Here is a 15,312-nt window from a genome sequence, read left to right as displayed (position 1 = left end):
TTGCCTACTTCCCCTGACCACTTACATGCTATGATTCAGCTGTTATTTCTTAAAGACTGGCTCATAATGTAAAGGGTTTGTGTCTTTTTCTTTTCAGTTATTGTTCCTCAAGTCTCAGAATCTCTTTGTATGAATTTATCTCCCAATTCCATTCAAGTGAAAGAAACCAGCATCTTCTTCCATGTCCAGGCATGTTCAACACTTTTATAACACATCTTGCTTCTTTAGCACAAGGAGGGAGAGTTTAGAAACAGCGTGAGTGAAGGGGAGGTGGAAAAACAGATATCTACAGATCCTGCTAAAAAGTTTAGGAGGTGAAATCATAGTGTATGTGTGTGTGTGTGTGTATGTGTGTGTGTGTGTGTGGTTAGTTCAAGCTTCTTTTGACTTAATTTTCTGTTGTTTAAAGGGTTAATTATAATTGTTTACAAGACTGTGTTAAGTATCCTTAAGTATCCTTCCACTTCTTTCCATAAGTCAAAAGTGCCAAGCACTTAAAAAAAAAAAATAAAAAAAATAAAAATAAAATAAAAAAAAAAAAAAGAAATGGCAAAATTCCCAGGTAGAAGTTTGACAAATCCTCTAAAAACCCTGGCACTTGGACTAGACCCCACAGAATAACACAAATTGCACTGCCAAAGGACAAACAGTTCTGTGGTGGAAGAATATTAGCCTTGATGTTGGCAGGCTTTCTGTGAAATGCTCTGTCCTACTTCAGGGGTCTTCCTGGGAAAGCACCCACTCTTGTCCCTGGGTGCGTAGTTAATGTAGTTAACTGCTGGCAATGAGGGACGAATGAGTCTGAGTGCTGCTGAGCTGAGGGAAGAAATGAGCAGGATTCCTGGACCCATTCTGGCTGCTTCACTGGTGCTTAAGCTGGCAAGTCACCTCTGACTTCTACATGGTCTCCAACCCAGAGGAAGGACAACAATGACTTCAGGGCACATCAGGGATCAGTTTCACAGGACTGGGATGGGAATACCAGCATCTGTTTACCTATGGGATTAAGGCATGAAACAGGCATCTGACCTGCTTCATGCCTTGTCAAGGATTAAGTGATTCTGGGAATCCCTGAAGCAGAAGTCATCAACTAGTTGACCTATAGGTAAGCAAGAATGCCACGTAAGGTACCAGCTCAGTTCGCTCCATTCAAATTTAAGCTGCGTCTTTGCCAGTAAATCTTCACTGTGTCCCCTGGTAGTGTAATTTTCAAACAGTTTAAACTTCTGATTAAAGCCACAACACAGCTTCTGCTTTTATCCTGCAATACTTAAACACAAGACTGAATACTCAGGTTAGTTTGAACACTAAGACTGCTGTCTTAGGGTTCAGTATAAGAAGGCAAGTCACTTCTTGGATCCATATGTAAGTATCACAATTGCTCACACATCTCAGAGCCATGCAGACTGCTCAGCAGTGAATTTGCATCACTTGTGCTGCCAAGCACAAAGCAAGATACAGCTCTTCCTCCCAACACTCACCAGCCACTCCATAAACGTCAGCTTGAGCATGCAGGCAACAGTATCTGGAAAGGGAAACCAACAGCTGGAGCTGCAGCATGCCTATTGGCAGCCATGTTAAAGTCACTGAAAGAAAATAAAAGCTTCCTAAGTATCCAAAAGGCTCACTAAAATATTTTCCAACTGGGTGTGCTGCATCTCATGCTCTGACTGCTTCGCCCCCGGACACAGCAAACGAGGTGTTTACAAAACATTCAGCTGAAAGCAGAGGATAAGTGTCATATGCAAGCTGCTGCTGCCAGGCAGCAGTATTTAGAATGTCCCTGCTTTGTGTCTGGATTCCTATGTGGAAATGCAAACATCATAACCTACAAATGCAGCTTGGGATGCTGTTCCATGACCAGCAGAGAAACCCTGCCGCTGCCAAAGGAAAGGTCCTAGCTTCCCAGCCTTCCTGGCTGCCTTCCTGCATCACTGTTCCCATCCATGACATCCCACCCCTCCTTTGCACCCCTTAGGGTGCCAGTGCATTTTCTAACTTCAGAATCAAGCCATTTTTAGTGGGGTTAGGGTTATTTTTATGGGCTGTTTCCTGTACCTCCAGCCCTCTGAATTGGTTTATTGAAAACATACTTGGTAACAGAAGGGCACAGGAAACCAGCAAGAGCACTGGCCAGGCTGGGAGGAGCAGGAGGACCCCGTTACAGCAGCAGAGGGCTATTGGCAAAGCAACCCTCATCCTGCTGCAGCCTTAGATGTAAACATTTGTACCACTTCACTCACTGGTTCAGGGCCCTGGTCTCTGACCTGGGTCACACACACAGTGTGACCTGACTCCAGCCAGGCAGTTCAACTCCAGTTTCCTTTGGAAGAAGGCCATGCCTTTCCCCAGGCCACCTTGCAGACTGCAGAGCTCAGCTGCTGTGGTGCTAGGATTGTTTTTATGAAGTTTCCAATATGTTTTTTCTCACTGGAGAAGCGGTTCCTTTTTTCATGTTTTTCTTATGTTCAAAGAGAAGTAGACTATTTTTAGCTCATATTTCTTCTTTTGAACTTGCATGTGGGTATTAAGTCAACACAGGAGAATTTTGTTTCAAAGGTGAATGTCTAAGAAATGACAGTCAATAGTCACCAAGTGACAGTCACCGGGTGACAGGAGTTCTGCAATCCCTCCATAAACTGCATTGCACCAGGTTCAGAGAAGGGCATAGGAACTGAAAGTAGGACTTCTGGCAAAATGGGAAGCTTGGAGTGTATGGCACAAATCCTCATTACCTTCCACCTGGTGTTGGAGAAGTTTATTAAAAGGTTCTGCTGAAGACCCTTTATCCCAAAGGCGCCTGTAGTTGTGTAGGGCAATTTCTGCTGTTTCTTCTTTAGTTGTGAAACCACCCTTGGCTAACAGGCCATGCAGACCAGGATATATGATCTCTGGTAGTCTACTGAGACTTTTGCTTTGTGGTGTGAGGGAGAAAGGGGATGAATTCATAGATCCATGATTACCTGTGCCAGGTAGCAGCACAAATAATGGTTCTATAACAATGCTGGGATTTCAGAGTCAAGAAAAGAAAAATGGGCTTTTTGTATAATTTACTATGTCACTAAAATTATCAGGTACAACATGGGTGAAAGGAAGAGATTTTTTTTCCTGGCATGCTGAGGTCCTGAATGCAAGCCACTTTGAGAAAACTAAAAACAGTTTCTGGAGGTCCCTTCTCAAGTGCTTTGAGGAATTACAGATTGTTGACCCTCACAAAGAACCAGGTCATTTCAGCACCTCTGAAAAATGGAGTAGTTTTTGTCCAGCCCAATTTAGGAATAAAGAAAAAAAACAACATACTGTCCAGTAATATGATTGCGAAATCAGGGGGTTTTGGGCAAGGTAAACTGTCATGTGTTTGCTTGCCTCTAAACCCAAATTTGTTTTCTGCATTTCTGTGGAAAATCAGAGGATGTTATACGCTGAGTCATCCATTATTGACTTTAGTAAGCACAGCACTGATATAAATAGTGAAACACTGGTGCGTCTTAGACAGAGGAAAAAGAGATTGAGAGGTCTTCTAGCAAGGGCTGGTAGGACAGGGAGACAAAGATGAAGACAAAGATCCTTCTTCTCCTTGAGTTATTATATTTTATATGTTCCTCTGCTTTTCCAGTGGCTCCAGAAAAGGAAAAAAAAGATATGCAATTTGCCAAGGTAAGGACTATGGACAGAACCCATGAAATAATTTATTAAGAAAATGAACACAGTGATGTATTAGCAAAGTATTTTATTACCAGATCTCTGCACTTGAAAATAAAGTTTTATATTCTAAACTGTTGCTTTTTCTTCCCTATCAGAAGTATCTTGAAAACTTCTATGATTTTAAAGAAGAGAAACATTCTCTGTTTAAAGCAAAGGACCTCAACCACATGGCTGACAAAATACGAGAGATGCAGTCATTCTTTGGGCTGGAGGTGACTGGGGAGCTGAATCAGAAGACACTGGACATGATGAAGCAGCCTAGATGTGGAATACCAGACATCCGTTCATACAGCGCCTTCCCACGCAGCCCCACGTGGATGAAAGAAGATGTGACCTATCGGTAACATACATTAGAGCAGGATTTTCTCCGCAACACTGGGAAGCTTTGTGAATGATAGGCAGAAGTAAAGTAAATGGTTTCTTTACTAATTATTTCTGTATTTATCCATATAAAAGCTTCATTCAGGATGAAAGGGAGAGGAATGTGGAAAATATTCAGGCTACCAAATAGTGATGAGAACTCCTACAAAATAGGAGTTTACATTAGTTAGTTAATAGCCTACTAAATAATAAACTCAGTGAATAGAAGGAATACAGCTGAGTATAAATGTTAGGCTTTCTGAAATGTATAAAAGAAAGCTATGAAATCTTTATCTGTTATGTAAGCAAATATTTTGAAAATAAACCACTTGAGACACATAAATAATTGTAACAACTGATTACAATATTTGACCTTGATACCATGTGACCCAGTCACATGTGATCTGGTTGCCTTTAATTCCTTTTGTCTTTAATTCACAGGATTCTGAACTACACTCCAGACATGCTGCAAGCTGATGTAGAGGAAGCAATTGCAAGAGCCTTCCAGCTCTGGAGCAGTGTCACTCCTCTGAGGTTCACCAGAGTCTATGGTGGCCAAGCAGATATAATGATTTCCTTTGCAGCTAGATGTAAGGAAACTCTCTTGCCAGGGAATCATAGTACTTGTCACTTTTTCTTACCAAGATAATGAAAAGCATCCCTTTTTCCCCCTCCTTATTTTTAGTTCACGGTGACTTCTATTCCTTTGATGGTCCAGGAGGAACTCTGGCTCATGCCTACCCCCCTGGCAGTGGGATAGGAGGAGATGCCCATTTTGATGAAGATGAAAACTGGACCAAATTTACAACCTATAGTGGTAGGCAAACTTAAACATAATGTTGACTGTTATTTTATTAGAAAGTGTTGTCTTGAAGATGCTGTAAAGTCACATATACCATGGCAGCAGTTCCAGTATTTACTGAGATGTAAAATGTCAGTGTAATTTAGTAAAACAGTTCTGCATATTTTGATCTGGGATGCAGTCACAACAGTCCCTTGAAGTTAATGCAGACTGCAGTTGCCCCTCCAGTGAAGGAAATGAAGTTAACATGGAATAGTTGAGTTATCATGAACATCAAAAGACAGGGAATTTTCACCCTCGAATAATGACCTTAAAAGCAATAATATAACCTCTCACATTTGTTTGTTTGCTTGAGTTTGGGTTTTTTTCTGATTTAAAGTCATGCTCATCTTTAACTTCTGGAAAGGAAAAAGCATCCTGAATTTATTGGCAAATAAAATTAAATATAATAGTGAATTGTTCTGGTTTCCAGCAATGTCCAGGGATTATGCTATATGTTCCTGGCTTTGTGAGGTCCTCAGGCAAATTCCATGTCATTTACTATTCCCAAAATCTGATCAGGTGACTAAAACCTTCTCACCTGCTTTTCAATTGTTATTAATGTTAAAGAAACCTTGATTTGTCGTTGGAAAATTTCTGCAACATGGGCAAAAATTGTTCCCAAAGTGGTTTTCCAGTAAGAAATCAATGCCTATGATTCAAAACTCATTTCTTCTCCAGGAGGCCAGAGAGCTCTTACTTGAGCATAGTTAGATTCTGCCTTTTTTTAAGACTGTAAGTGATATATCTTACACCAGAGAATGGCACCTGCATCCTGTTGTCATGCAAAAAAATTGTTTAGTGTTTGTTCTTTGTGCTGTATCTTTTTTAGGATACAACTTATTTCTCGTTGCTGCTCATGAGTTGGGCCACTCACTAGGTCTCAGTCATTCCAACGTTTTTGGTGCTTTGATGTATCCCATATATATGGCTGTGGATACAAGGAACTACCAACTTCATCAGGATGACATTGATGGCATTCAAGCCCTCTATGGTAAGCAAGAAACATAATTTTCTGATGAACAATGGATAACAGTTTATAATTCATTTTACCTAACAGATGAGTCCACACTGCAAAATGGAATCTGTAGGCTATATTCATTCCAGTTAGTCAAAAGATCCAAGAGCCTTTCCCCAATGATACCAGAGGAACAGCCCATGTCTGTAGCATTAAACCCTCTTATTTTCCACAGAAGGGGAGTCATGTGCACAGCTGCCCAAAAACTTGGCTTCCCATGGTACAGCCTGAAATGCTGTGACATTAACTACTCTGATTCACCTTCCATTTCCACACTTACTTATTTTCCAAAGGACCCCCCAAGGAATCTCCTGCACTTCCAACAAAAGCTTTTCCTCCACAAGAACCAACTGAAATGGTACCTGCAGAAGCATCAACTCCAATGTCTCCCAGGGAAGAACCAACAGAAGTGACACCCTCCATGCCACCCCAAAGACCAGACGACTGTGACCCTCATCTGACTTTTGATGCTGTCACTACTCTCCGTGGGGAAACACTGTTCTTCAAAGACAGGTAAACACTTTTATTTCCAGCAACATATTTTTGTGAGACTTACAAAGTCAAAGCATAAAGTTTAGTTCAAAGGATTTATCCTTGCTTGGTTACAAAAAAACTATTTCTTTCTGTAAGTGTTAAGGAAACTTTGAAAAAGTTTATTAGCCCACCTGCGCTGGGTGAGTAACATGGTTTACTAACAAGTGAATATAATGTTTTAATCCATCATACATGATTGTCCTTGTCTATTAAAATTGTGCAAGGCTGAACAATTCCTGTGTCACTCCTCAGCCTGCAGCTGCTTCACATGCAGCACTGTCCTGATCACACCATCCTGTGTGTGGGCCAGGGAGCTGTAGAAAATGTCACTGGTGATTTTTAGTGTCACTCTGACCTAGGATTCTGCACTAGACCAGTAATGTCTACAGACACCCCCTGCTGTTACAGGGTGGCCTTGTTTTGGGCACACTCTGACACTCACTGTAGTGATTTCTAGCTGGGTGCATCCAACCTGGTGAGAGCAAACAGCAGGACTTCCCCCCGTTCTTGGCTTGGTAGTTGTGTTTTGATTGAACAAACTTCCTTTGATGATGTAGGTCTGATTTTCCTTCTAAAATGTATGAAGAATTGTAGCTTAATAGTTTTCAAGGAGAAGGGGGCAAGAACAATTCTTCCTTAAACTGTGCTTTAACATGTTTCTTAAGAATGGGTTGTGCCTACTTACGTGGGTCATGATGGAGAGAAAGCTGCAATTCTCAGCACTGCCACAAATATCCTAAGTTGTCCTGGACAAACCATTATGGCACAAATGCAGAAGTCCACAGGGCCACTAGCTGTAGGTGACCCTGGTTGAACCAGGGGGTTGGACAAGATGAGCTTCAGAGGTCCCTTCCCAGCTCAACTATTCTGTAGCAAAGGGCACAGATCTGTGAGGGAGCAGGGCAGAGTGAAGGACTGCATCCCAAAAGGGGTGGTACCTCTGCCTCATTGGGAGCACTGGTTCCAGCGCCCAGACAGTAGGATTTTGAGTACATTTACAGGCCCTTGATCTCCTATTGAAGTACAGACAATGAAGCACTGCTGGTTTTGTTTCTATCAGCTATGTCTGGCGCAAAAGTCCGTATTTCTCAGAAATCGAGCATGACACCATCTTCTCCTTCTGGCCGTCACTGACAGCTGGCTTTGATGCTGCGTATGAGGTTGACAAGAAAGATCGAGTGCTATTTTTTAAAGGTACTTATCTTACATTTCCAGCAGTTTTTTATGCGTACATGAAGTTACAGCAATACTACTAATGTTATTTAATCATAATGGAAGATATAGTAATATTAATATTAACTCTAATACTGGTACTACCATTAAGAGAGAATATTCTTAATATTTAAATCCATTTAAATTTTGCAAATTACACTACTACCAGTAACTAATGCTGCTTCACAATGGTCCTACACAGACTTCCCTTGGTCAGTGAGAGCAAAGACCATAGCTGACCAATGTAGCAAAGACCAATGTAGCAAAATTGATTGCTACATTACATTATCTAAATACATTTTTAAAGATGACAAACACACCTAAAAATATATTGACTTTTAATTATTGAGTATCTAATACTCCTAATGACTATAAAAAGTAGAAAATCCAGCAGCTGTGAGATATTTAAACTTCTCTGTGCCCTAAGTGGATAATGTTTTCAGCTGGTCATCTGTGATGTTTGGTAGCATTTACTACACAGAAATCTCTGGGGCTTTGACAAAAAGGAGATCAGACTCCTCAAGAATCCTTACAATGTTTTCTGTTTTCCTGTAGATGGCCAGTACTGGGCTGTCAGTGGCTACAGAATAGAGTCAGGGTTCCCCAAGCCCATTCAGAACCTGGGCTTCCCCAGCAGTGTTGGGAAAATCGATGCAGCCGTCCATGACCAAAGTACCAAGAGAACCTATTTCTTTGTCGGCAACAAGTACTGGAGGTAAGGTTCTTCTCTCTTCTGTAGAAGAGATAATAAAACCAGCTTTTTTAATCAAGTGATGTGAGTATTTGAACAGAAAGTTCATGTCCTCTCTTTGTCAGCCTTCTCAACTGCTTAAAGCTGAAATGCAATTACTCAGGTGTTTTTATAAAACAAAGTCTTTTACACCTGAGTGTTCACTTACTCTTATCAGGTTGTGATTAAGGGGCAAATGAGTTTTGTTTATTCATTAGGAAGCAGTGTGAGCTAGTATAAAAATATAATGTAATATAATTAGTATAAAAATATAAATTGAGTGGACTTTGCCATCATGTCAGGTATTCATTCAGTAGTTACTAAGAAGCAGAAGTGCTTTGTGAAATTTATAAATGATAAACCAAGAAAGTTATAGAAGAAGATTAAAATATTTAATTCCTAAGAAACAGTTCAGCTAAGCAGTAATCTTAGCCTAATAATTAGTCTGTAATACTATCTTGAAAGAGTGTTATTACACCTGAAGTTTGCATTTCTCTTATGAGGTCACTTCATAGGTTGTGTGCTGTAAAATTAAAATTATTATGCTTGATTAATTATTTAAGATTGTTACTCAGTATAAGCCCCATTCAGCCTTATTGTCAGTCTCAGGGAATAAAAGTAAATGTTCTAATCTGATATTCTGAAAACAGACTTACCGAGGGTACTAAAAATGTAAATACTCACACAGCCAGGATTTATACAACTCTGTGAGATCACAGGTGTTGGATTTTCAGCTGAGAGTAGCAATATTTGTAAAAAATCAATCCAGTTTCAACTTTGAATGTCACATGCTTGTTTTCTGTTTCCACAATTTCTTTATTTAGTTTCAATGAAAATAATCAATCAATGGAAAGAGGCTATCCAAGAAAAATATATGCTGACTTCCAAGGGATCGGCCATCCAATTGATGCTGCCCTTCAGAAAAATGGTAAATAAATTAAAATGTAATTTTAAAAATCCCAAAGACCACCTGCCAAATGCAAAAAAAAAAAAAAAGCATGTTTCAATACATATATTAAATTTTTTGTTTGATTTTTTTAAGTCATCCAAGGAAATAGTGAGCTTGTAACAACAGATATACAAAAATGAAATACTAATTTTTCTATATTTTTCCTCCCAATTCTAGGATATTTCTACTTTTTCCGTGGATCGAACCAGTATGAAATTGACATCAAGAGGAAGAAACTCATCCGTATAATGAAAAGCAACAGCTGGTTTAATTGCTAGAAATTTTAAGTGATGGTGCAGGATTGTATTTGTACCAGAGAGAATTTTTCATGTTTCTTGATTTTAGACAGTGTTATTCACCTGTTCCTATGCAACTGAGTCTGAAATGATGGCCTTTGGCAATTCTAATTTAAAACTTTTAAAATGTAAAACCTAATGTACAGCTTTAATTTATTTTTGTCCTCCAATTATTTATTAATCAAGTTGTTTTTGAGTAATAAAGTATTTTGCTTGAGTTTGGCAGTTCTTGTGTTCTGACTCAGTCCACTGGAGACAAGGCATCTGCTACAACACGCAAGCTGAATGGCACCAAGACCCATCAGCATTTTCAGCAGGGCTCAGTGCCTGTGGGAGGAAAGTTAAAGAGAAGTAAAGGGGCAGTTCTTGCAGGCAATTAGAAATTATCCACGTGACAAACGAGGGAAACAAGGCACTCAGGAACAATGTGGGAGAGGCATAAAAGGAGCTCCTTCACAAGAGTGTGCGAAGGGAGAGATTGGAGTCTATGGCCTCAGCTGCCATGGCCTCTGGCACAGGGACAGAGGGGTCAAGGCAGGCGTGGGGACAGGTAGATGGGAACGTGGCAGTAGCTGAGAGGACCAGTGTGCCAGCACCACTGAGCGTGGTTTTAATGGGCAGAGTCATCGGTACAGCAGGACATGAGCTACTAGAGAGAAGGGCAAGTGCCCAGTTTGGGGATGGAGGTGCCATGCAGGCAGGGTGGGAAATGATGGAGATATGATCACAGGGTCACAGGGACTCAGTGGATTAGCCCTCCTGAGCTATAACCATGTGCCATGGAAATGGAGTCAGGGCTGGCAGTCTACCACACAATCCTTGACAACAAACCAGAAACAAGAACATTTTTCCAGAGCACACAAGCCAAAATAATAAGAAAAAAAATCTAAGGATTTTTATGGAGCTACCACAGATGAATCCTCCAGAGGATGCATGGTGAAACATAGAGAAAAGCACACCTGCTTCCTCCTTGTTTGGGTCCTGCTCACAGGGCAATATCTCAGTGAGTTAAAATACCCCTTGGGTTTAAGAGAGCTTGGCTGTAGTCCATCCTCTATTTGAAGGAATTTGGTCCCATCTCTTGCAACACTGATGTGATGATGCGATTGTGCAAGGAAGTCAACTGGCTATTAATCTTTGTCTAACAGAACTGGCAAAGGCAAAAAGAGAGGACTGGAATGGCTGACAAGGACACTATTCCATTTAACACAGCTCAAACCCCATTAGGAAGAGGTAAAATTTGCTCCTCATCTTCTGCACAGGGCAATTGCCTCAGACATCTGATCAAAGACATACTATCACCTGTCCCCCCCATCCATCGGGGCCAGAGGAAGCCATGTGTCTCCCAGTGCACCCACAGGCCCACTGTGCTCACAGCCCAGATCTAAGAAAGGCAGCAGAGATGATGCTATGCCAGAGGGGGCTTTGAGCAACCTGGTCTAGTGGAAGGTGTCCAAGGCTGTCACAGGTGGGCTGGAACCAGATTGTCCTTTAAGTCCTTTCTACCCCAAAAAGCCTATAATTTTATGATCTTGGAAAATCTCATCTCTGCTGTGTTCTCCTCATTAATGTTTGATGCCATGCTAGATATGCTCTAAGTACCTCTAAAGCCAGGTTTAAAACCAACTTATATTACAAATCAGGCCATGCCTTAAAAGTTGCTTTTAACTTTAACAACAGTCCCTACTGTTGCGTCAAATAGGGACACAACAGCTCAGCATTGCCACAAGAGCAGTGGATCACTGTGGTGAAGTCATGGACTGAAAAGTGGGTGAGCTCACCTGGCAGCAGTCCAGGCAGGGCAGAGACATAGGAATGCTGGTGCTGCCCAAACATCTCCCAGTGTCTTTCTCAGTAGCTCTTGCTCTGTACATAGCCTATCCTGAACAAACTTCAATCTGAGGACTTTACATGCCTCCAGGCTTAGGCAGGGTGCTTGCGAGTACTGTTTGTGCATAACTAATGGAGTTATTTCTCTTTGTTTTTAAAAACACCTACATACTTTGATATCCTAAATAGATGCCTTCTTGTATGTGAAGGCTACCTTCAGAAATCAGGCCTTTAGGCTCTGTTTGCTGTCTGAGACTTGAAAGTGGTTTAGGAGGAACCAAAAGGAACATTTCAGCAACAGTGAAGCAGAACACTGTTGGTGTTTACACTGACTCATGCTAGATTAAAGTATCTCTCCTGCATAAAGTTAGTACTACTTTTTGAGCTATGACATCCAGGAAACAGCAAAATTAAAATACTCCCTCCACCTTGAGCATTAATTAGCTAAAACTCACAATGTCTGAAAAATGAGTGATATTTACTTAGCTATGAAGAAAAATGTAGCCCAGAGCAGAAATGGATGACAACATGCCATGGATTTCACGTAGACAAGGGGACCAGTGAGATGTGCTAATCATGGAATTTCTGTCTGTATTTTTGCTTTGGTAATGTCTTAAACTTTGAAATGAAGCAGCACTACTTCATTTTAGGAAAAGCAATGAAATTCCTGGCAAATGGAAGATGTAGCTGAGATGACGTTGGAAACATTGAAAGTGGGAATGCTGGAGCTGTCTGTCTATACTCAGTGAACAAGGGAATATTTCCTGTAACCATGATTTTGTTATAACTCATAAATTATTGCTGGAATTAAAGGACTCTTGGGTGCCAACAGGGGAAATTTATCCACAAACAGAATTTCAAGTACTTGTCATGTATGAATAGAAACTTTCCTTGGAATCCAAAAGCAGGCATGCAAATTAGAGTCACAAAATATAACCTGTTACATCTAAAATTCTTGACTGCAACAACAGTTGACCTGGACCAAATCTCTCGCACATAAAATCTCAAAAATCCCTCAATGACTTCACTGACAGAGAGCAAGGGTGGTCTGTGCGCAAGCTGACTGGAACTGGAACACTGAATGCTGCCAGGGAATCAGCATTACCATGCTAGAGACCCATAACTGTTATATAAAAGCCAGAAGTAGGTCACATATTCATCTTTGTCAGCAATAAGAAATCTTTGAGTCTAGGTTTGCGCTGCCAGGTCTGAGGGTTTGCAGCACAGCCAGGAAGGAGGTGCTGAAGGCACCGAGTTAAGCAATGTTCATGGCACTGAACATGGCACAGATTAAAGCTGCAGTTTTACAGCTCAGAAGTTTCCCCTGCACAGATCTGATCCCCAGGGTTTAGCATGGGGTCCTACACTACCAGAGTTCAGCCTGGCCAGACACAGAGGCAGCAGAGAGGAGCAGTTTCAAGCTCTGAGTAATTAAGCCCTTGGCTTTGTGCAACAACCCAACTTAGTTTCATCCTATGAGGCTCTATGAGATATTATTTTCTTTTGTCTATACTACATTATTAATTAGTTTTAAAATATGAATTAGCAATTTTTAAAATGTGAATTAGCAATAACTTTTGTGTTAAGGTTAATAATAATAATAATAACAATAAATATGTTGTGTTATACATTATATGTCTTCTGTTATATGTCTTAGGGTGGGGCGATGGGAATGCATTCAAGGCAGAAGATTAATTCAAGAAGAGGAAGAGATAAAGGCAATCCTAGGAGTTTACCCAGACGATTTCACAGGTTGTAAAAACAAGAACATAGTAGTTTTCACAATGGCTTTTTTAATATAAAACCAGAGATTGACATTATGTATTGTGCCATTTGTGGGTAAAGTCACCTCAAAGAGGTGACAAACATCAAAGAAGGTCTCTGTGATTACAGAATTTTCTTTATACAGCATATTCTAGGTGATGGATCTCTCAAGATAAATGGGGAATAGTATCAAGAAAAGTGAGAAAGCTTGACAGAGTAGCAAAAGTATGTACTTGAGAAAGCTGATAACCAGAAAACTATATAAATTTCATTCATATCTTCCTAGATGGTTTTGATGCCTTTTAGTAGCCCTCTTATTAGAAAGAAAGATGAGTGATGAAAATTTAAGTCCTGGAAAGTTACTTCTTCCTTCTAGTACAGATGGAGACACTGAGGGATGAGAAAAAAAGAGTTGGAAGGCTGTGGGGGCTGTAAGTTCCAGAAACTAGTTCTGCAGAGAGGTGCTGTCAGTGTGCAAACTGCACAGGAGAATGCTACACCAATTTTTGGATCCATCTGGTACACCTCACATAACTCTGTGAATGAAGTCATTACCAAAATCTCCCTCAGGGGATTGCTTCCCCTTGACTCAGCTGGCCCATTTCTGGGTCATTCCCTGAGCCTGTCCATCTCCTTCCGGGACAAGGGAGGGGTTCTCTCCCTGGTGGAAATGCCTCAGGTAAATGTCTGTTCTTAGGGTAAGAATTCAGTCCTCATTTATCAGATAATCCTTGTGGAATCCCATCAGCCTTGCTTCAGCTGCCCAGACCCAGCAATCCCTCATGTCCTGCCTGTGGAAGGCTACAGGGATGCTGTGCTCTGGAGATCCTTCTGGTACCAACACAGTGCTCTTCAGCAGGATATAATTTCAGCAAATACCTCAAGTGTACAATATATTGCTAAACTCTCCTTTCACATCTCTATTATCCTGGAAGGTCTGTGGAAGGGAGTTTATCTCCCTGCACATTCCAAGTCTCACCTGCTCCTCAGCGCTGCTGGCTTACCCAAAATCCTGTGTCAGCCCCACAGAGAAATCTCAGATATGTAAGAAAGAACATCTCTTTTCAGGACTCCCATCCCCACGGCTTTGTCCTTGTCTGTGGAAGTGCATGGAGGTTGTGACTGGGCATGGAGGAAAAGTGGGCCCAATGTAGAGTGGGTCTGCTGTTGAGTCTCAGCAGTTCTTACACCAATGGCAGGAAGGGACAACGTAGGAATCTCTCTCTGACAAGAACAGCCATCAAAGAGTTTGATCAGTGCTTTTTAAAACCTGAGTGCTTTTTAAAACCTTACGGTATGTATCAAAGGAAGACAATGTGAAATAAAGTGTTTTGGCAATAAGAATAGTGTAAAAACTGCTGAATAAAAATAGCATGAAAATATCTTGGCTCAATTTTTATAAGTTTTACATATGCTGGGGAAAGTGCTTTCATTTATTTGTGTTAATTTCACATTTTTCTGCAGAAAAAAAGGATCGTTTCATCCAAGTGCAAGCTGCTTTTAAAAAATTGCATAAACAAAGCATTGACTCATTAAGCAAGGAGTTATAGCACTGACAGGACTCTACCAAAGGGAACAATGGTGGCACAAAAATAGCCCCCCCCTCCCCCCACAAAAAAAAAAAGGTAGAAAACTAATTTCTGTTTGTAGTCTACAGTCCTGTAACATTCTGTGAATATTTATCCCTTTAGGCACATCAACAACCTTTCTGAAATCAATAATATCTTTGAATGGAAAGCATTAAAGAGATATGCTTTAAGTTTTGGAGAGTAAGATCACATTTTAACAATTAAAAGGTTAGTAAGCTCATTAAAAATATTTACAGGTCTATTATTTTCTCATTAATCATATTTCCATGTTGCAAAACCTGCACAAGGGTGGAACCGGATGAAAGACAGCACTGATCTGTTTTATGGTAAAACTCTTGTTTTGCATGTTCTGTTGCTAACTAGACATTGTGAGAATCAATGAGTCAGGGATTGGAAAGCTTTATAAAGCAAAAAAAAACACTATATAAAGGTGAACCAGGTGTGTGGCAGACTACAAAAAAGACTTCCATGAAGGCTAGTGGAA

At 40.6% G+C, this 15,312-nt stretch overlaps 1 protein-coding gene across 1 annotated transcript; it reads left to right on the top strand.

Moving 5' to 3' along the window:
• Nucleotides 1-3,552: 3,552 nt before the first annotated feature.
• LOC110470055 (stromelysin-1-like) lies at nucleotides 3,553-9,627 on the top strand. The gene is made up of 10 exons (XM_021529405.3): nucleotides 3,553-3,657; nucleotides 3,801-4,045; nucleotides 4,507-4,655; nucleotides 4,751-4,882; nucleotides 5,739-5,900; nucleotides 6,218-6,437; nucleotides 7,519-7,652; nucleotides 8,226-8,385; nucleotides 9,225-9,328; nucleotides 9,527-9,627. The coding sequence occupies exons 1-10, from the start codon at nucleotides 3,553-3,555 to the stop codon at nucleotides 9,625-9,627; spliced, it is 1,512 nt and encodes a 503-aa protein (XP_021385080.2).
• Nucleotides 9,628-15,312: the final 5,685 nt, after the last annotated feature.

Source organism: Lonchura striata, chromosome 2, assembly GCF_046129695.1.
Source record: "Lonchura striata isolate bLonStr1 chromosome 2, bLonStr1.mat, whole genome shotgun sequence".
In the NCBI taxonomy this organism is placed as follows: Eukaryota; Metazoa; Chordata; class Aves; order Passeriformes; family Estrildidae; genus Lonchura; species Lonchura striata.
This window is presented reverse-complemented; position numbering and strand designations above follow the sequence as displayed.